We start from the raw sequence: 21,983 nt of genomic DNA on the forward strand, positions 1-21,983 counted from the left end.
AAAAAATCAGTGAAGGGTAGCCTGCAAAACCTATATGTTAATTCCTGAATAGACTGAAGCTAACATCGCTAAAAGCTACAGACTCATTGTGGTTCTATACAAGCTGGATCTGGAGCAGGCTTGAATTGAAACCTAAAACACTCAGCAGTATCTATAAACGAGTTCTTTTTCCTATAAACCTGTTAAAGATGTTGTATTATTGCAAACAGGTTGTCCCAAGAAGGGACTAGCCTCTGAATGCGTTATGCGTTCCTTGTAATGTCTTTAAATGAGTCATTATGCATTCTGCTGGTTAAGCTTGAAGGTAGAGAATGGGGGTATGTAGGTTGCAGGGTCATACGTAAACCTCTTGTCCTGGCGCATTGTCCACACTACACTGTTGAGAAGCTTAGTAAATATCTACTTCACTGCCATTAGCATGATTTTAGCATGCTATGGTAAATACTTAGTGCGGTGTGTTTTCCTGTTCCTATTTGTAAATCTCACTAACGCTACACACCGTGAAGCTGGGTTTGGATGCAGCCTTGCAACAGCAGTGTTGCTTGTATAGAAAACATACAAAGCTATATGTTGAAATAGTGTGTGTATGAGAGTATGTGTGTGTCTGTTTATGCTCATGTGTCAGCATGCATTTTCATTTTCTAAAGTGTTGGACCACACACACTGACCAGATAGGGTCCATGGGTTCATGCTTAAGTTGAGCAGACATGTGCTGTTCAGCATGTGTCCAGGAGTGTGTGCGTGTGTATGTGTGCATGGAAAACGGGATGCATAATAGACCATTTCCTGCATCAGTATCCAAGAGGCATGTCTGCTGGTCCATTGCCTTGAGGCTAAGGTCTGCTTGAGGGTGTGTTTGAATTGAATTGAATCCAGTGTAGAGAATTCAGTGCAGCATTATTATTATTTTTGTCTGTATTATGATGAGGACATTAAGATGTGCGGCAGTGTAGTGTAAACGTGGCCTAATGGTGATTTATTGTATAGGGGTGTCAAGATAACATTAAAGCAGATCACTTCACACTATATATATATAAATATATAAATTTAAGTCGAGTAGGCCAATAACACATGAACTATTTCTCATTGTCTCAGAGTCAAATTGTTTAGCTTGCTAATGAAGAATTAAATCATTAGCACATTTTGTCAGTAGCTCAGAATATGCCACTGAGTTTATTGCTCTATTTTGCCCCTAGTGGAATAGCTCTGTTTTCCTAATTCATCTAATTATGGTCCACAAAACACATTTAATTTGTGTTCAATTTATATTTTAAACATATAAATTACACATTTTTATTAGAACCTTGCCAGACTAGAAATATGTTTGACACCCCAAGGATACAGACTTCTTTGGAAATAACTTTGTGTCTTTTCTAACGTTTTCTATACTCTAAAACAGGTTATTTGACCTTAACCTATAACTTCCACTTGGTTACCCCGAAGTGTTAGTGTTCAGTAAGACTTCTGCCTGATTATTGCATGTTAAGCAAGGGCTTTTGTGTTGGTCTTTATGTCAACCCAATGGAGGCAGTAAAGATTTCTGCTTGTTCTCCAAATCTGCATGTCGAGGTAGTAGTTACCTCGCTGCATGGACCAAGCATGAAAAAAGACCTTACCTACCAGCTCTTCCCCAAAACATATGACTGACTGCTTCTAATCTCAACTTTTTTTCTTGCCTCTCTTCCTACCTTTTGCCAATTGGAAGGTAAGAGAATTTTAGGATTCACAAAAAAAAATGGAAGTCTAGTAGTAGTTCTGTAATACGGTGCATCCGGAAAGTATTCACAGCGCTTCACTTTTTCCACATTTTGTTATGTTACAGCCTTATTCCAAAATGGATTCAGTTCATTATTTTCCTCAAAATCCTACAAACAAAACCCCATAATGACAACGTGAAAGAAGTTTGTTTGAAAACTTTGCAAATTTATTAAAAATAAAAAACAAAAAAGCACATGTACATAAGTATTCACAGCCTTTGCTCAATACTTTGTTGAAGCACCTTTGGCACCATTTACAGCCTCAAGTCTTTTTCAGTATGATGCTACAAGTTGGTACACCTGTTTTTGGGCAGTTTCTCCCATTCTTCTTTGCAGGACCTCTCAAGCTCCATCAGGTTGGATGTTGAGCGTCAGTGCACAGCCATTTTCAGATCTCTCCACAGATGTTCAATCGGATTCAAGTCTGGGCTCTGGCTGGGCCACTCAAGGACATTCACAGAGTTGTCCTGTAGCCACTCCTTTGTTATCTTGGCTGTGTGCTTAGGGTCGTTGTCCTGTTGGAAGATGAACCTTCACCCCAGTCTGAGGTCCAGAGCGCTCTGGAGCAGGTTTTCATCAAGGATGTCTCTGTACATTGCTGCATTCATCTTTCCCTCGATCCTGACTAGTCACCCAGTTCCTGCCGCTGAAAAACATCCCCACAGCATGATGCTGCCATCAGCATGCTTCACTGTAGGGATGGTATTGGCCAGGTGATGAGTGGTGCCTGGTTCCCTCCAGACATGACGCTTGCCATTCAGGCCATCAGACCAGAGAATTTTGTTTCTCATGGTCTGAGAGTCCTTCAGGTGCCTTTTGGCAAACTCCAGGCGGGCTGTCGTGCCTTTTACTGAGGAGTGGCTTCCGTCTGGCCACTCTACCATACAGGCCTGATTGGTGAAGTTCTGCAGAGATGGTTGTTCTTCTGGAAGGTTCTCCTCTCTCCACAGAGACATGCTGGAGCTCTGTCAGAGTGACCATCGGGTTTTTGGTCACCTCCCTCGATCGCTCAGTTCTAGGAAGAGTCCTGCTGGTTCCAAACTTCTTCCATTTATGGGACCTTCAATGCTGCAGAAATGTTTCTGTACCCTTCCCCAGATCTGTGCCTCAATACAATCCTGTCTCGGAGGTCCACAGACAATTCCTTGGACTTCATGGCTTGGTTTGTGCTCTGGCATGCATTGTTAACTGTGGGACCTTATATAGACAGGTGTGTGCCTTTCCAAATCATGTCCAATCAACTGAATTTACCACAGGTGGACTCCAATCAAGTTGTAGAAACATCTCAAGGATGATCAGTGGAAACAGGATGCACCTGAGCTCAATTTTGAGTGTCATGGCAAAGGCTGTGAATACTTATGTACATGTGCTTTTTTGTTTTTTATTTTTAATAAATTTGCAAAGATTTCAAACAAACTTCTTTCACGTTGTCATTATGGGGTTTTGTTTGTAGGATTTTGAGGAAAATAATGAATTTAATCCATTTTGGAATAAGGCTATAACATAACAAAATGTGGAAAAAGTGAAGCTCTGTGAATACTTTCCGGATGCACTGTATATATGTGTGAGGAGACTCTTTATTCATTTCTGTCTTATTTGTGTCAGCAACATTTCAGTGTTGCCTGCGTGTTGACATCCACGTGTCTGTGAAAACATTCTGTGTATTGTCTGTGTGTGTCTGTGTGTGTGCGTGTCTGTGTGTGTATGTCTTCAAGGGAACATTTTAATATATGCATGCAAATTATTTAAAATCTAGTGTGTTAGAAGGTAGCAAGGACACCAGTTGAAGAGCAGGTTGTTTATTTGAGAGCAGCTTTGGGAGATTGTAATGATAACTTCCAAACTGAAGGACACGGTACTGCAGGCTCGGACATCTTCAGTCTCCTCTGGCAGTTGATTCTTCAGGAGACAGTGCTACTGGCCGGCATTCTCTATTTTCCTTCAAACATGTTGTGTCCTAAACTGGGGCTTTTGTCTTTTGTTTTTCAGCATGCAAAAGTTTACTGAACAAAAAGTCTGATGGAGTGAAGGTAAGCTCTGCCTGCCTGCTCCCTCTCGTCTCTTTCTCTCACACATTCTCTCTCACTCTGTTTGTTTCACTATCTTTTTTCTTTTCTTTTACTCCATCTCTCTCTCTTTCTGTCTCTTTGTCTTTCTCTGTCTCTCAGCCTCTTTCTGTCTTGCTTTCTCTTTTATTTTTTTGATGTACACGTTTATATATTTTTCTGCCTTAAAGACATTTTATGCTTATTTGTCAGAAAAAGAAAAAGAAAAACGTAGTGGGTCTTGTTTTTTAAGACACAATTGCGAAGAAGCTTATGTGGTCAATAAATTGCATTTTTTTTATAGGGCTGCCAGTTTTCTCTCTCTCTCTCACACACACGCGTGCACTCTCAATCTCCCTCACACTCACTCATTTCCTTTCTTCCTTTCCTTCATTCCTTCCTTTTCTTCCTTACTTCTTCCTTACCTCTAAAATTCTCCTACCTTCCTCCCGCCCTTCTTCCTCGTTTCCTTCCTTCCTTCCTTCCCTTTCTTTCCCTCCCATCCTTCGTGCGTTCGTTCCTTTTCTATATCCTTTTCTGTTTAAAAGTTTCAAATGGGATCAGGTGTAAGTGTGTTGATGTAAGTTAGGTCTACTCTTCCCTGTACTAGTCTCAGTGCATGCAGTGAATAGCTGGTATTCTATCTGCAGTTAAAACAATACCTACCTTTCAAAATGAAGTGCTCAGCTCAGTTCATTTATATATAGAGAGATGGAGTAACAGAAAAGAAAAAAGAGAGTGAGTTAGCGTGTGTGTGTGGGTGTGCATTTAATTTATTTTTAAAAAATATTTATATAAATAATATTTATTTAAAAATATATATATATAGATTTACATATATTTTAGATATACACGTCTCTTGATATACACATCATTTTTGTAGCTTATCCATCACTCTGAAGGTTTTTGTGGGTTTTCCTCCTCTTCCTGTTTTCTCTAAAAGATCCTCTAATGCACAGCTATATTTTTCTATCCCTATTTTCATTGGCTTCGTTTTTTCCCCCTGTGCTCCTATGCTATCTTGTTTTTTTGTTTTTTTTGTACCTCCTATGTTTCACACTGTTCAGAAAAGGAAGTCAAGCTCCAGTGTTTGTTTGATGGTGAGATCTGTTCTATGTCTCCCCTCACTTTTCCATGTTCCTCTTCTCTTTTTTTTCTCTCTCTCCCTTTTTATTTAATTATGTATTTTTAATTGGTTGAGATGCTGGTCATTTTTTTTTTTTTGTTGGTTTGTTTTTCATTGGATTTTTTCTGTTCGATCAGACATCACAGCCATTCCCTTTGGTTTTATACATACACATAGACACACATGCATGTATCTGTGCATATCACACCACATGATCCTTCAAGGTCCACTAAGATGAATGTTGCTGTTGCTTCCTATTCAAATGTCATAACAGACCAGTGCTGCCTAATAGGTGGAGAAAAGGCTGAGGCAGAATAAACCTGTCATTGTGCTCAGTTGAAGCAGTAAGGCACTGTGGTCTTGTTTATGATGCAGGAGTTTTAGTTGTGATCCAGGACCATTTAGTTTATTACTCAGTGGACCTTTTAGCATCCCATGCTGTAACCAGCACATCTCCGAGCCTTCTGTTTCAGAAATCTGTTCAGAAGTGCAGAAATCGTCATCTTTTTATTTACTTGCACCTGGTCTTCAGATAGACTACACCTCTCTTATCTTCACTAGCAAAGTATATCCGACACCCAACACAGTGTCCCACCACTATATAGCCCCCGCATCACCACCCCCACATGCAGCAGGTGATGTCTATCACCATGCCGATTGCTGAAATGTTGTCATTCTTAGCTTGTCGGAGTGAGGAAGGGCTTTTTTTTTTTTACTTGCCACAGTTATACTTGATTTATTTTCCTCATTTAATTATGCATATATGGATCATTGGGATATGACATATTCCTCATGCTTTGGTGTTCTGTCTTTGGTTGGTTGCATTTAATAGGCAGCAGTACATTCAGTGACCGCTAGTAGAGTTTTTTTTGTTGTTTTTTTTTAAATGAGATCTGACTGACAGTGATAGATTTTAGCAATGATTGAGTTTGTGGCATTGGGAGCTATAGTAGTAAATCATGAATATTTGGATGTTCACTTGGACTCATCGTGCAGTACAGAGAATATGTAGGAATACTAATTAGATCGTCACGTTGAGTCAAAGTTCCCTTTCTCACAGCAATCTGATGTTCCAGGCTTTCTACCAGGCGCAGATTTTTATCTATGCATGTGCGATCATCTCACAAGGCACACCATCCATTACGTCTGCTTCAACTGCACGAGATCAGGCCTGACCCAACACACACACACATATATAAACACAAACACCTACTTTACTCTCTTTATTCCTTGGGTGCTGTTCTTCCCACCATCACACAAACTGAGTGTGGCTTAGTTAGGTTGCGGCATCATGTGGTAATATAATGTGGCAATTTATCAGAGACTGTAACGCACACAGCTTGATTCATACAAATGGAACAGACCATGGTATACTTATTAAAGGTCGACCGATTGATTGATTGATTGGTTTTGCCAATAAATCAGCACCGATATCCGATTACTGGAGCTGTCTGTTATCGGCAAAAATCCACACCTATAGTTTTTCCCAGTTGTGTCCGTTGCAGGAACGGCTGTCATTACACAGTACGAGAGCAGTGAGTTTAGTTTTATTTGAAGTGTTTTTTTTTATTCATTTTGGGATGTCTCTATTTTGAATTGTTATTTGGAGTGTTTCTGGTTCAGTTTGGATGTGTATCTTTTTTATGTACTTTTAATATTTATTAATAGTCTCTATATATTAATATTTATATATTTATTTCATTAAAAAAAGTACATTACATTTTCATGGTACAGTCAGTACTGTTTGTTTGTAATAAAGTTCAGCAATATTTTATTCTGAGTGTTTTCATTCGGTATCAATTTTAAAAGCTATCGTTTGATTAATCGGTTATCGGCAGGTTACGCCCAACTTAGTTATCAGTATAATCCACTATAGGTCGACCTCTAACACTTATTAATATACATCTTTACATCTGAGCATAAAATTGATATGTTTATTATATTATTATTAGAAACTATTATTGTTTATTTTTTTCTATTATAAAAGGGAAGCTGTGCCTCTCTCACTCTTTTTTTTTTTTGAGTTCACTTTTGTTCTTTTAGACATCCTTCTGTATTATGTGACTGTGCGTGATAAACATGGCAGGACAGTATATAAGGATTTCAAAAGTGTGTAATAAATTATTAATGTGCCAATCCATCCCCAAACCCCCCCCCCCTCCATTTTTGATTGAATAATGACATCAGAAGCTTGACTACCCAATATAAAAATCCTGCGCGAAGACTGTGAGTGTCAGTTTACAAATTATGTGAAACGTTACACGCGTGCACGGGCTGAGTCGAGTCAGTCAGCATCACGTGTAGTCATGTCCTAAAATAAGGAAATCCAGTCTGATGCTGATGGAGCATTTCAGGCCAGGTCTGTGTGTCTTCCTTTCCAACACAAACTTTCCTTAGATGGTAAACTGTTTAAGTACCCACTAGCTGTTTACTTTCACCCTTCCCCTGAAATAATGAAACAAATGAATGGAAAAATATATATTCTAATAAATTAGCATTTTAAACCACTGCAATTGTACTATTATTGAGCATTTATAATTCCACTCAAATGTTTACGTAGCTCCTTTAAAATGCTTTTTATTCATTTGTAATCGTACCTATCTAACTCGGCTGTGAACCTGAATATGTAAAAGAAAAGACTTGTTGGGGTTTTTTGTTTTGTTTTTGTTTTTTACTCTTCACTGCATGCACCAGTGTACTGTCAGGGACCTGTAGCATTCCTTCACAGAGACTTGACAGTGTCTTCCATGATATCAAGTACAATGATGTTAATTATAGACTTGTAAGTGTCTTGGTAGCTGCAACTGATGTGAAGTTATTTTTGTCTCCGTAGGTACCAGTTTATCTCTCTGCAGGAGCATGATCCTTTTATTATTTAATCTGACATTTCCCCCTTATACTTTAGGATAACCTCTTCAAAAGTCATGCTGTTTTTGAATGCTAATAGCGCCTGCTAAGTTTCTGTCAACATCCTAAGCACTAGAGCAGTTTTAGCATTTTAGACTAGGCATGATCTCAAAGCTAGTAAATTCTGTAGCTTGTGAATGTTAAAGGAGCGCACACAAAAAAAAAAACTACGACTTTCACACATGCATATTTATACCCTGACTAAATCACAGTAGATCAAATACTGCATAAGTTACTGAATGCACATTGATGACAACTTGTTTAATGTCTGCATTCAAATTCATTTTGCAGTGTATAAGAACAGAAGGCAGTGTAGAATATGAGTGTGCTGTGTAATTTAAGCAGCTCCTGTGCAGAGGGTTGGCTCATACAGGGTCCCCATACACACTGTGACATTGGCGTTTGGATTCATTTCAGAAAGCAATTGAAGAGAAATCATTTTTGCACTGTGTTTTGTCTTTTTTGCCCCAGCCACAGACAAACAACAATAAAAACAGTGTAGTAAGCAGCAGCACCAAAGACAGCAGCATATCATCCACAGCACCAATGGTACTTCATCTCTCTTTATTTCTTCATTGTTGCTTTACTCATGTTTGATTTAGCAGTCCATACATTTCCGTTAAGTGGTTTTCCATCAGCTTGTCTCATCTGTTTTGTTTCGAGTTTAATCGACTTTAATCATCCCTCCTTCTGGCCCTCGGTTTAGCGATGTGTGATGTTGCTAATGTTTTTAATGGATTAAACTAAACCCACAAGTGTACTGAATCTCATGCTTGAGTCCTGTTTCACCTGTGTGCTCCATCTTTAAAATTCAGTTTTAATATAAAAAAAAATTTCATGTCTTTGCTACAAATGAATGCCCTGTTTCTAAAATGTCACCTTTTTAAATTAAATTTCTTAGGTACAAAACAAAGCATATATCCCATAAAAATGCTAGATATGAGCTTGCGCTAATATCTAGTACCTCAACAACATGTCTAGGTGAAACAGGATTCACTTATATTGGGAAGTATAATCTAATTTGTTTAGAACTGGGATGTTCAGTCTTATCTGGAAAGAGCCAGTGTGGGTGCAGGTTTTCATTCCAACCAAGCAGAAGCCACACCTGAGTCTATTGAAAGCCAAGATCAACTGCTTAAACAGGTGTGTCTCATGCTTGGCTGGAATGAAAACCTGCACCCACACCGGCCCTTTGCGGGTAAGATCGGACACCCCTGGTTTAGAAGATGCAGTTCCTTATTATTTCTCCATCTGTAACATGCAACAGCTGTACTATACCCAGAACTTACAGTTGTCTGCAAGAGTTTGCATGGCCTCGGGGACCAAATAAAATGAGGAAAAAGGTCAAGAATTATGATGATCAGATATTAATAGTTCTCATTTTAATATAATGAATATAACCTTGGTTTAAACATTCACATTTCATTTCTGAATGAGATAAATCTTAAGCAATAACTTGTCTGCCACCCTTCTCCAGCCTTTTTAATATCATCGAAACAGACAGGAGAGCACACTTTTTTTTAACATCAGTTGCCACATGACACTGCCTTCTTCAAGTGCCTTTTTTTTTCTCTCAATAATAGTTTTTGATAGTTGTCTTCTTGCAGGATAAACTAAGTTTGTTTGTATTTTTTCCCCACTGAGATACCATAAGTGATGCAAACTTTTGCACTCAACTTTATATAACTTCTTGAAACAGGAAGAAACAGAACTCCAAGTTTCTCTTTAAGTAGTTATATTACTGTGCTGTTAAGGATATCAACAGCATCAGTAAAGGGTTTTGACCGTGGCAATCAATGCTATAAGCAAGTTATATGGAAATACTCAAATAGAACAACATTATATCAGAGAGACACAAGAAAAACGCTGTAGCAATGAAACTGAGCTGCTCTCGAAGGTTGCTCAGTTCTCTCACAATTGGATCACAGCTCTCATCAACGCCTGTTGTTTGTCCACGGCAGCGGCGTTCTCTTTCTCTCTATTTGTGTGATACTGGGAGATAGCATCGATGACATTTGGATAAATTGGATAAAAGGGGCTGAAATTCTAATAGACATTTAGAGAAAGTGGCTGGGACTGCATCTCCTGCTTGTTTGTGCTTGGTAGAGGGTGTATGTGGTTTTTTTTTTGGGGGGGGGGGGGGGCAGTGTTCAGTGTTTGTAAAACACTTATACTGTGCTTTGTGTCAGTCTGTTGTGTGTGTGTGCGTGTGCGTGAGCCTAGTGAATGGGGTAACATGATTATATGTCCCCTATTCTTTGCTTTTATATTCGCTTCACTACTTACTGAAAACTTCATCAGCCCAAAGCATAGCACCTGTCTGTCCAGATAGATCTCGCATAGTGCTCTCAACAGCTTCCAGTGTCTTTCATCTCCTGCTGTGTGTGCTCTAGCCTCTGCACTTTGCATTAGCAGTAGCAGTGGCCTAGTATTAAGCTGTTAGTTTCGGAGTTTGGGGCTCTATCTAACCCCCCACTGCCCCCTCCTCTGCATGGTAAACTGTCTCCTGCCTTTCTCAGGAACCACAGACCACTGTCGTGCACAACCCAGCCGACGGCGTCAAGGTAAGCGGCTTCAGCTGCCAGCTCCGCAGCGCTCTGCAGTTCACCACTAACACCACTAATACTGCACCATCACCACTCTCAGAAATGAACCATCCACTTTGAATTGCAAATCAGCCAATTCAATGAATAAATTAATTAGAACAATGGATTCTTTTCATATCTGCAAATTAAATAGGCAGGTTTTAGTCCAGTTGGCTGAATTGGTATTCAAGGAACCCAACTTTACACTCACCTACTGAGACCTCTAACTAATGAACTCGTATACTTGGTGGAGAAGGGAAAAAAAACCTCACTCTCCCTGACTTGTCTCGATCCCATTTACTAACTGTGCCGTGGTGCTTGGCTTATTGAGCTTGCCTTCTCTCAGGACATGGCTGGTTTGTGCAGGGCTTGGTGTGTTCCACAGAGGAAGTGTGTTTGACCATGATTATGTGGGTGCCTCTGTGTGGTGTTTTGTGTGTGTATCTGTCTGTGTGTGCACCAAACTTAATAAACTCTAAGTATTAAGTGACCTTTCTAACCTTCCTGAATGTCTCTCCTTTCGTTTTTGTTTTCTTTCCCCTCCACCTCTTGTCTCGTTACAGGGGTCCATGGAGAGTTGTAACACTACAGAAGAGGAGGACATGAAAGGTAGGAAAGGTACACTATCAACCTTTCATGTAATCTGCATGGCTCTTCTCTTCTATTCTCTTCAGCACAGATAGACAGCTGGACAGGTTAGCACACTGGTGGATATTGGACTGGGAGGGACAGTGTTGTATGGTGCATGGAAACATTTTGTGAAATAATATTGCCAACTTTCTGGGGAAGAGGGACAGTAAGGGACACTAGATTGATGTCCAGCACCCGGTCTGTGCAGGAATATGTCTGAGCTATGATGAGAGGCTGCGTGACTGGAGAGTTGACAGTTTTACAGAATGACGATGGCCAGCAGAAGCAGCTGTAGAGAAGTGGGGCTACAGTGGAGGATAAAGCAGGGTCATACTGACTGACTGATGATCATGAGTCAGCACTATGGTGTTGAGAGAGCAGTGCTGTAGGTGCAGGACCTGGGGTTTAGGGTGCACTCTGGTTGATGTTCAAAAGGTACTGAGGTTCAACTATACGTACAACCTTGTACATGAACATTTTATGTCACATTCTGTTTAAAGCCATAGACGGCCTAGATACGGTGCCCTCCACTAATATTGGCACCCTTGGTAAATATGAGCAAAGAAGGCTGTGAAAAATTGTCTTTATTGTTTAACCCTTTGTTCAAAAAAAAAATCTCAGAAATATTCTGCTCTCATGGATATCAGACAATTGCAAACAAAACACATGTTTATCACAAAAAAAGCTGTTAAATATAGCTGTGCAACAATTATTGGCACCCTTTTTTATTTATGCTACCTCCCTTTGCCAAGATAACAGCTCTGAGTCTTCTCCTATAATGCCTGATGAGGTTGGAGAATACATGGTAAGGGATCTGAGACCATTCCTCCATACAGAATCTCTCCAGATCCTTCACATTTCAAGGTCCATGCTGGTGGACTCTCCTCTTCAGTTCACCCCACAGGTTTACTATAGGTTTCAAGTCAGGGGACTGGGATGAACATGGACCTTGATTTTGTGGTCAGTAAACCATTTTTGTGTTGATTTTGATGTATGTTTTGGATCATTGCCTGCTGGAAGATCCAACCACGGCCCATTTTAAACTTTCTGACAGAGGCAGTCAAGTTTTCATTTAATATCTGTTGATATTTGATAGAGTCCATGAGTCCTCATAAAATGTGTAAAAAAAAATATAAATAAATAAATAAAAAAAGTAAAATATCAATGGGAATATACTTCAAATATATTTTTCTCATATGTTTAACAATTTTTTTTTTTTTGATAAACTTTGTTTTGTGTTTGCAGTTGTTTGATATCCATCAGAGTATTCAGTGGATTTTTTAAAACAAAAGATCAAATGTTTTAGCCATGGGGTGATCATGATTGCACCATTACTGTATGGTGCTGCAGGAAAGTTATATTTCGTTTAGTTTTGTCAGTGTTTCCACATACCTGCATGTTCATCATTTAAAATGGCTAGTAAAATCCCTAATTTCTCCATGTGGGGATTAATAAAGTATTATCTTATCGTATCTCATCTTAAAAACCATTCAATCGTCGACCAGATCACTCCTGGAATGATGTGTGTAGTGCAGCAGGTGGTGGGATTCAGAACGAGCGCAGTATACTTACAGAATCCTGCTGCGTGAAGCATGTTAACATATGATTAAACACACATGCCAAAACTTTTGCTTGTGAAAGTCAATAAGTAGTAGGATTTATTTTGTTTCTCTAAACCTGAGCCCAGACACATAATCCTCTTGTCCCAGGTGTTTAGAAACATTTGTACAATTCAAAGGTGTACAAGGAATGACTTCATAGAAACTGAAAAACATCTTGGAAAGCGCCAGTATCACACACTTGCCTGTTATGTAATCTCAAAAAGAGTAGCCCGTGTTTTTTCTTTACTTAGGCAGTGTTTTTTGAGGCCAGTTTGTTTGTGATTGTGCTTTGAATGGCGCTAATTGGTATTACATTTGTTTTTTTTGGTTTCGGTTTTTTACTTGTAAGCTACTGTACAAAAGTAAAAATGGACAATTTGGACACTGGTCATATCATGGCTGCCTGACTGCTTTAAGGGGAAAATAGTGTAAATTTAATCTTCCCACTCAACCACTTCTTTCAGCCAAAACAACCGTACTGCTGACGTTATGCCAGAGTAGCCCAAAGATCCCAAATTCTGTACCGGAGTGAGACTAGGTGAACTTGGACAGAACAGTCTTTCTATTTGCATTACACACTCCCACAATCCCGCACTGTCCCGTGCACTCTGCTCTCACTTGCTGTGTCTTTCTCAGTAAGCTTATATGCACTGTAAAGTCAGAATACCATGAAGGTATAGGAGGTGGGGTGTTTGTGTATTTATTTGTTTGTTTGTTTATTTAATTTATTTTTTAGTAAGTTTGACCGAAAGGGTCATAGAGCATCTGCTTGAGACTAGAGGTGTACGTCAGAACTGGTATCTCATGACACTCATTAAAGTTGTGTGAGCAGTAGGTTTTTACTTCCATACGCACCCAATTGAGCAGACAGATATGAAGCTCATGGAACAAAGAAAGACTGTGTTCATCAAGATGTTGCGCACCACATTCTTTTTACAGTTTAATGACGTGGACATAAAAGCTAAGGTATTTGCAGTAGGGTGTGTGAAAAGCCTGTAATAGCCACCAAAGCGTTCATCAGCCGATTATGCATTTTGTAAGCAGGTCCCACCTTGCCTGGTCTCTTTGGCAGTCTCTGGTATCAGTAGGCTATATCTATAGAACATTTAGTCCTCTGTGCAGTGTTTGAATGTGAATGATGCCCAGTTACTGGTTTGTGACTGGACTTTGAAAATCCATTCATGCAGCTGCACTTTCTCCATTCAACGCAGTTCGGGCTCGTATAAAGCCTAAAACTTTACATCTTTTTTTAATCCAGTGTCAAAGCCTAAATATCTCCATTTGACTTTTGAAAAGTCTGCTGGTCATTAAATGAAATGAGGAAGCTTGTAAGCTCCTTGTCACTGTGTATGCTCTTATTTGATGTATGAGTGGCTACGCACAATCCATATGCAAAACAATTGACTTGAGTACTATAAAAAACTTTTCTTGTACCATGTTCCCATAAAAGAAAATGCGGAAATAAGCATGTCACATCTTTTTTTTTTTTTCTTTTTTCTTGGATTGGCTGTGATTTATCAGTTGGCAAGGTTAACAGTGACGGCGCAGTGCTCAGCCAATGCAGTGCGTCTGAGGAGACACCTCCTCCCCTGATCCCACCTCCTAGTAAGTCTCCTTACATGACAAAGAGCTGACCTCTGACCCGGTCTCTAGCAGATTTCTCCACCTTGTACTTCCTCCTGCTAACTGTACGACGTCCCTGTTCCTTCATGTCCATCATGTTTAAAAACACCTCCCAAATATTTCGAATTCAAGCTAATAAATTACTTTATATATATAAATATCTGATTTAAAAAAAAAATCACAAATAAATATACTGATCAATTAAAGACATCATTCCCACTGCAGCGCTTGAGCATTGTGGACATTTTGACAGTCAGTATCTGATTACAAGCTGAATTGATTAGGCTTATGTCTGTTTCACTGTGGCACATAGCTACCCAACAACATCTCAATCAAAGCCTGACGATTGCTTTTCTTCTCATGTGTCAGAAAAGCACACTTAGCTAGCAAAGTTTTAGACATCGTTAGGAAGACTTGCGTTTTTTTGTCGTTGTTGTTAAATTGGCTCCTTACCCAACAGGAAGCTGGCCTAGACAAAAAAAATAAAATGTAATAAAAACATTTCCGTTCATTTTGATGAAATATATTGAGGTTAGTATACATATCAAAGTATTTTATTTTTTATAAAAATAGACCACACTCTGATCAAACACTAACGGGTTTGATCGGATTTACAAGTGAAGTTGTATAGAAATGGTGCTTCAGTGTAGTTTGTAATCGCCACTAGTTCAGTTGAGAAGCATTTCCATGATCCTGTATGAAGTAGGTACGGTTAATTAACTTGACTTGAAAGGATTTCCCATTAACATGAATGTGCTGTTAGTAAAGATGCACATGCTAGATAAGACTGCAGATACACAGCCCTCCTTAGTGATACTTGATGCTTTGACATACACGTTACATTTGTAGGTGCCCTGCAAATAATGCTACCCAAGCGGCCAATAATAAAATAAAACAAGACCAATATAATAAAATGAATGTGAAGCACATGGTCCCAGCTCCAGCACAATCACGGAGCATTGCATTTTTGGGGAGAAAACTTCAGCTTGCAATGTGCCACATTCCTTTACTTTCCCTAAAATACTTTTTTTTTTTTTTTTTAATTTTTCTGAAAGTACATCGTCTCGTACATATACACAGTTTGACAAATGAACAGTTTGACAAAGGCTGATGTTTTTCAAGCTGTCATTCTTTCTCAGCTTCAGCTTCCTTTGCTCCCATCCATAACTCTTCTCTCTTGTTGCTGCAGTGTAGTTCTGCTAATGTCTACCATGTGCAGCGCCAGCCTGTAGTCAAAACTGCTTTCACTGCCACTCCTTTAGAGACTACTCCTGGTGTGTTTAGGAAAACTCTGCGTGTGTGCGTGCAGGTGACTGCTGCCACCTGCTGTCTGCTTAGTGTACTGCTCTGTCTCTGCTCTGAAATTTCATGCTTGTGTTTTTTATGTGAAGATTACTCCTACTGCTGTCTATATGCCAGAACTCTCTCAGGCTCTTTTCAGAGGTGTGCTGTGGCTTGCTGTGAATAGTGGTTGGATACAGTTTATTTTTTTCTTCTGTGTGTTACCTTAGTGAGTGTCTGTAGATGGTGTGACTTGACAGTTTTGGTTTTGTCGTGGCTGAGCATACGAGTGCGTGCAGTGTGGCGTAGTTTCCTCTTTGTGGATTTGTGTCATTGCCTTGCAGCCAGCGTTCAGCATAATGCAAAGCGCATTGCATGGAGCAGTAGAGGGCAGAGCTCGTGCCCTGCTGTACCTGACCCAGCCTCCATGGCAGCACCGGGGGGCAGCAGCTCACAGCAGTGTAAGTGCTAGACTGCAGAGTGTAGACGTAGTGAGACACACAAGTGGCTTCAGAAAGGGGGAACAATGGCTTATGGAATGTGTCTTGTGTTGTGTGTGCGTCTCTAATTCAAACTGGAACAGTTACACTTTCACTAAAATCTCTAAAATGTTGTGTGTTTCCGTTTCTCCACGCTATGTATTGTTTATCTCAGTTTTCTCGTAGCCAGCATTAATATGCAGCCAGAGCAAGTGGTGCCCTGCTGCTGCCAAGGACAATACGATTTCTACAAACTTGTGTATTGATGTATCATTGATCTGAGGCTATTCCTACATTCTAACACAATAAAAGAGTTCATGGAAATTTGTGACCACGCATCACTGGGTTGCCTTGCAGCATTTCAAGCCTAGAAACAGCTGTGAATAAATTCAGATTTGGATGAATAGTGATTTTAAAAGTGTAAGATACAAATTTATGAAGCTTCTAGAATATTGAGTATAAATTCCTCCGTACAGTTGTTGAAGTCATTTTTTGTTGTTGTTGTTGTTGTTTTTTGTTTTTTTTAGTGTTTAAAATGTGTGACTCAGATGCTTCCAGTAGTCTGGCATTAGTGATTGTGTAGATTGTAGTCAGGCATTAGTGATTATGTAGCCTAATGATTGGTTGGGGTGGAATCTGTTAGCATGCATGTTTTGTTGTTGTTTAAATAAAATTTCATTATCGGGATCTCTAATTTACCTATTTTCATAATTGTCCTACCGCATCAGCGCGCAAGCAGGAAATCATCAAAATTACTGAACAGCTGATTGAAGCCATCAACAATGGGGACTTTGAAGCCTATACGTAAGTTCACGCTCTTGTTAATTGAATTGTTCATAAATTACACTAGTGAAACCTTTACGTCAGATATTAATGAGCGTTTATTCTTTGTGGTCACAGAATACGTGATGGAATTGTTTTATGTTTGGTTCCTGCGGATTATGAGCATGTCGCATTGTATTTTTCAACCTGGAAATCTGTGTCTGAATATTTCTGAGGCTAGTTCTTTGGTATCTCTTGTTTCAGGAGAATCTGTGACCCTGGTCTGACCTCCTTTGAGCCCGAGGCATTGGGCAACCTAGTGGAAGGCATGGACTTCCACAAGTTCTACTTCGAGAACCGTGAGTGACCAGACCTTCTGTTTATTTATTGAGCTGACAAAAACAAAGTCGAAGACTTAAGGTTATAATATTGCTCTCTCTCTCTCTCTCTCTCTCTCTCTCTCTCTCTCTCTCTCTCTCTCTCTCTGTGTTACTGTAGTCTTGAGTAAGAATAGCAAGCCAGTGCACACCACCATCTTAAATCCTCACGTGCATCTGATCGGAGAGGATGCAGCCTGCATCGCTTACATCCGTCTGACTCAGTACATTGACAGCCAGGGCCGCCCGCGCAGCTGCCAGTCAGAGGAGACGCGCGTGTGGCACCGCCGTGATTCCAAGTGGCTCAATGTGCACTTCCACTGCTCAGGAGCACCTGCTGCCCCTTTACAATGAACTACACCAGGCACAGGTACACCACGCACACAGCAGTCCACATTTTATCCACTCTTGTCCAACAGAAAGTGAATGCTCATGGTTGTCCTTAACCAAGGAAGAAGGCTTTCTAGCTACCGTATTTGGGCTGGATGCTATTTCCTGTTTCAGTGTTAGGAATATGGACAACTGTGTGAAAATGCAAGCAACTTGTAAATTAAACATACCTCTCAACGGAAGCTTTCATTATTATTTATTATTTAATTTCTTTTATTATATAAAGTCCAAAGAAACTCAGTGGCCATAGTAACTGAATACCTAGACTGAGCACTCGGTTAAATAGTTTATAGCCTGGATTCTCTTCTACAAGGTACACCACAAAATCCAAATTTGATTAATAGGAGCCTAAAATTATGTTTCTTGAAAAAAGAAAAAAAAAAAAGTAGTTGTGTGTCAACTAAGGTGCAAAATGTCTCTTTTCCAGCTTGCCTGGATGATTGGAGCATGTCTTCTCAGTGGTCGGATTGGTGCCAGGGGCCCGGCCGGAAGAGAAAACATAAGGGGTTAAAAATCACGCAACAAAGTAAAAAAAATAAAAAATTTAAAGCCAGCTGAGGCCAGCACCACTTCAGTCCAACTGTAGCTAGACGTGGGGGCCGGCGATGGCAGTGGCCCCGCCCTCCGAATGCTGCATGCTTCTGATGCCCACAGGGGGCGCTGTCTCGTCCTTTCCCCATGAGCCCATCTCTTCTGCCCGTCGTTCAGCAAGAGTGTTTCAAGTATTAATATGTTGTACATTTTTTGAGATTGTCAATCCTCACACAGTTAGCAGGGCTGAAAGTGATGGAGGTTTAAAATCAGAAATGTGAATATTTCAGTGGCTGGTGGTGTTTCTTTTTCTTTTCTTTTCTTTTTTTTTGTTAATGTGTGTATAGCTGATTTCAGCAAACCAATGGTATGGGTGGGATATTTGAGGAGCTTAACTAAATTCTTACTTAATATCAGAAGAAAATATCACCAAAGTGTAGAAATTAGACTTTGACATGAAGTTGTTTTAGCAACCCTTTGATTTGGTTGGACGATTGGAGGCGTGTAGGAATGTTTTTAGTATCTTTTAGGTTTTTTTTTTTTTTTTGGTGTGTGTGTAACTCTGTTTTTATCTCCTGAATGATGCTGTATTTGGAAGTTCTTTGTGTTTTCAAAAAAGCAGATTTTTAAAAGCAAGGCACGTTCTGTATAGTTCTACACTGATGTTTATAGCGAGAGAAAGAAAAGAGCGTGTGTGTATGGTGTTTGTGCGTGATATGCGGCCTCACTTGGCACTCCTTGCTTTGTTGTGCTGTAAGAAGCCCGTGTACACACACACACACACACACACACACACACACACACACACACACATCGGCACACACGTGCCTAAACACACCCTGACAAGTGTTCAGTCAGTTTACTTACCTGCTTGTCTATTCGCAGCTATATAATATCCTACTTGTTAGAACCTGAAGTTTCAGAACACTCGCTTCACTTTATTCGCGTGTTCATAATCTCCTTCTGACCAATAGGAGGAGCTTAAACACTATTCACCTCATCGTGGCTCTCAGATCGCTTCTTCTCTCTTACACCTTTGGATCAGCTTCCTAGAGCTCCAGCTACATATGCTTATACGTTTGTTTTTTTCTCTAGACTCTTATGAAGCATGTTTGAATCGAATAGAAATGGCCTGTACTGTTTTGCACATAAGCCTGAGACGCTGTGCTGTTGTGTTCACATTGCGTGGACTTTTCTGCAACTTCAGGTTAGAAAATCCCAGACGGACCCCAACGCCAGCCCACAGCTGATATACACTCCGTCCGTGTGTGTGTGTGTGTGTGTCTGCACACTGACTGTGTTGTTCTATTTGTGACGTACCGTCGGTTCTTCCACTCTCTGTTCCGTCTCCGGACTCACTGTGAGTGACGCTCGAGCATGTTTAACAGAGGAAAGGGAGTGCGAGATGGATAAACTCGCTGATCATGTGACCATCAGCTGATTTGAGATTGGAGAAAGCGATCATGCTAAAGCCAGTTGGTTTGTAGGTCCCTTTGTGACACTTTGTGTTGTACTGTTCTAATGTTAGTGTTCTTAGTGTTGATGTTTATTCTGGATCATATAATTTTTTTTTAAATGTAAATACGTACACAGTGCCCATTCGTAGATGAAGGGCGGAGCCTAGGCTGTGCCAAACGTGCACGTCCGTCCGTCGTCCCTGTATACACACACCACACACCCAAGCATACTCCTAGACGCACTCCACCACGCACTGGTAAAATCAATCATGTTGTAAATGCAAATTGTCGTGTGTAGGTTTTGACACTGGTGTGGCTGTGTTACTGCTCTCGAACACAGTGTGCTCCCTTTAAGGCATATCTGTGTGTGTATCAGTGTGACATCATGTGTGTGACACCTTTTCACTGTAGTAACGTAGATTTTATGTGTGAATATCAGTGAATTTAAAGGGGCAAGGATTACAACCAGACCCCTTCACCTTGTTCAAAGCAATTCTGCTTATCGATCACACTTGATGGATGAAAAAAAAGAAAAGATGAATCCCTGTTCATCAGTCACACGGAGCTTAACATGGCAGAAAGTACACAGCACAGCACTGTGACACCCGCCACCCCATCACACTGTGTTCCTGTTTTGCGCCCTGGTGCATTGTGTGTACAGTTCCAGTGTGGTGATGTTTGGGGTCTCTGTAGTGTCTGTTCTGAGGCCCGTCGTCGTGCATCCACACAGCCATGCGGAATGTTTATGTTTATATGAACAACACAACCCGGTTTATTCCATATTGAGTATGAAAGCAGAAAACCTATCAAATTGAGGAGAGAAATGGATGACGGTGTTTCAGATATAGGAAAAGATGCCTGTCAGACAACGTGCATTTAGCTTGTAAAGTGAGGGTGAGCTCTTGATATGCTAGCTGAAATAGCTCCAACAGGATGCTCACTTCTAACAACCGAACCATATATGCAGATGGACAGAAGGAGGAAAATATGCATGTCTACTCTGGTAATATTTTTCACTGTCTGTGTTTACTTAAAAAATGGAAAAATCTATCTATCTATCTATATGTATGTTACCTGCATTCTCAAGATAATTGAAAATGGCTCTGTTTCAAATGCTAAAATGAAGTGATGTATCACAAACAAAACAAAAAAAGGACAAAAAAAGATTAACAAAGCCATAGCTTGGTATGTTCCCCAGATTCTATTCAATTTATTGCATTGTAACCATATGATGGTTCTACATATGACTATACTCAGTTTTAATTGGATGCTGGATTTTTTTGCATGATCATACAATTAATAAAACCATTTAAAAATGAAGAAAAAAAAAAAAGAGAGTTAAAAAATATCAAGTGTTTGTTTGAATGTCTGTAGATCTTCATGATAGCTTTGTTATTATTGAAACATGGGAAAGTATTTAATAAAAACATTTAAACACAAGCACTGCCTGCATTCTCTTAATCCTGCTTTCAATGCATTGAACGTACACCGATCAGCCGTAACATTAAAACCAAATGCCTAATATTGTGTAGGTCGCCCTTGTGCTGCCAAAACAGCTCTGACCCGTCGAGGCATGGACTCCGTAAGACCTCTGAAGGTGTGCTGTGGTATCTGGCACCAAGACAAGCAGCAGATCCTTTAAGTCCTGTAAGTTGTGAGGCGAAACCTCCATGGATCAGACTTGTTTGTCCAGGACATCCTACAGACGCTCGTTTGGACTGAGTTCTGCAGAATTTGTTTAGGTTGGTGGTACGTGTCAAACTAACATTTACATGAATGCCAGGACGCAAGGTTTCCCAGCAGAACATTGCCCAGGGAATCATACTGCCTCTGCAAGCTTGACTTCTTCCATGGTGCCAGTGTAGCTCAGTGGTTAGGACGTTGGACTTCTGATCGGAAGGTCCTGCGTTCAAATCCCAGCACCGCCAAACTGCAGGGAACAGGGGTCAGCATGGACACTCTGACCGGGCTGCAGCTAAATGGTAAATAGTCTGCACTGATATAGCTTTTATCCAAAGCGCTTTACAGTGTCTCATTCACGCACACACTCACACACCAATGGTAGCAGAGCTACCATGTAAGGCGCTAACTTGCCATCGGGAGCAACTTGGGGTTCAGTGTCTTGTGGAGTCATGTGGGCCGAGAATCAAACCTCCAACCCTACGATTAGTGGTCAACCCGCTCTACCACCTGAGTCACAGCTGCCCCAAACACTGCAAGCTGCAAGTTCTGCACTGTGTGTTCTGACACCTTTCTATCATGGCCAGACCTTCACTCCCGACGCACATCGATGAGTCTTGGGAGCCCATGACCCTGTCGCCAGTTCACCAGTTGTCCTTCCTTGGACCATTTTTGGTAGGTACTAAACACTGCATACCTGGAGGACCCCACAAGACCTGTTGTTTTGGAGATGTTCTGACCCAGTTGTCCAG

General features: G+C 40.4%; 1 protein-coding gene across 11 annotated transcripts in view; it reads left to right on the top strand.

Moving 5' to 3' along the window:
- Positions 1-20,932, top strand: part of camk2g2 (calcium/calmodulin-dependent protein kinase (CaM kinase) II gamma 2) — a 78,013-nt gene extending 57,081 nt beyond the window's left edge. Inside the window, exons 14-23 of one of the 11 annotated variants that reach the window (XM_053621766.1) lie at positions 3,747-3,787; positions 8,307-8,384; positions 10,355-10,399; positions 10,984-11,038; positions 14,173-14,260; positions 15,904-16,016; positions 16,763-16,838; positions 17,061-17,155; positions 17,295-17,543; positions 17,991-20,932. In XM_053621766.1, the coding sequence (XP_053477741.1) occupies positions 3,747-3,787; positions 8,307-8,384; positions 10,355-10,399; positions 10,984-11,038; positions 14,173-14,260; positions 15,904-16,016; positions 16,763-16,838; positions 17,061-17,155; positions 17,295-17,527 (824 nt within the window). In that variant the 3' untranslated portion in view covers positions 17,528-17,543; positions 17,991-20,932. Of the gene's footprint in view, positions 1-3,746; positions 3,788-8,306; positions 8,385-10,354; positions 10,400-10,983; positions 11,039-14,172; positions 14,261-15,899; positions 16,017-16,762; positions 16,839-17,060; positions 17,156-17,294; positions 17,544-17,990 lie in introns of all 11 variants that reach the window. The other 10 variants (XM_053621755.1, XM_053621756.1, XM_053621758.1 and 7 more) reach the window with 10 other exon arrangements.
- The last annotated feature ends 1,051 nt before the right edge of the window (positions 20,933-21,983 follow it).

The sequence above is a fragment of the Ictalurus furcatus genome, chromosome 3, assembly GCF_023375685.1.
Source record: "Ictalurus furcatus strain D&B chromosome 3, Billie_1.0, whole genome shotgun sequence".
Lineage (NCBI taxonomy): Eukaryota > Metazoa > Chordata > Actinopteri > Siluriformes > Ictaluridae > Ictalurus > Ictalurus furcatus.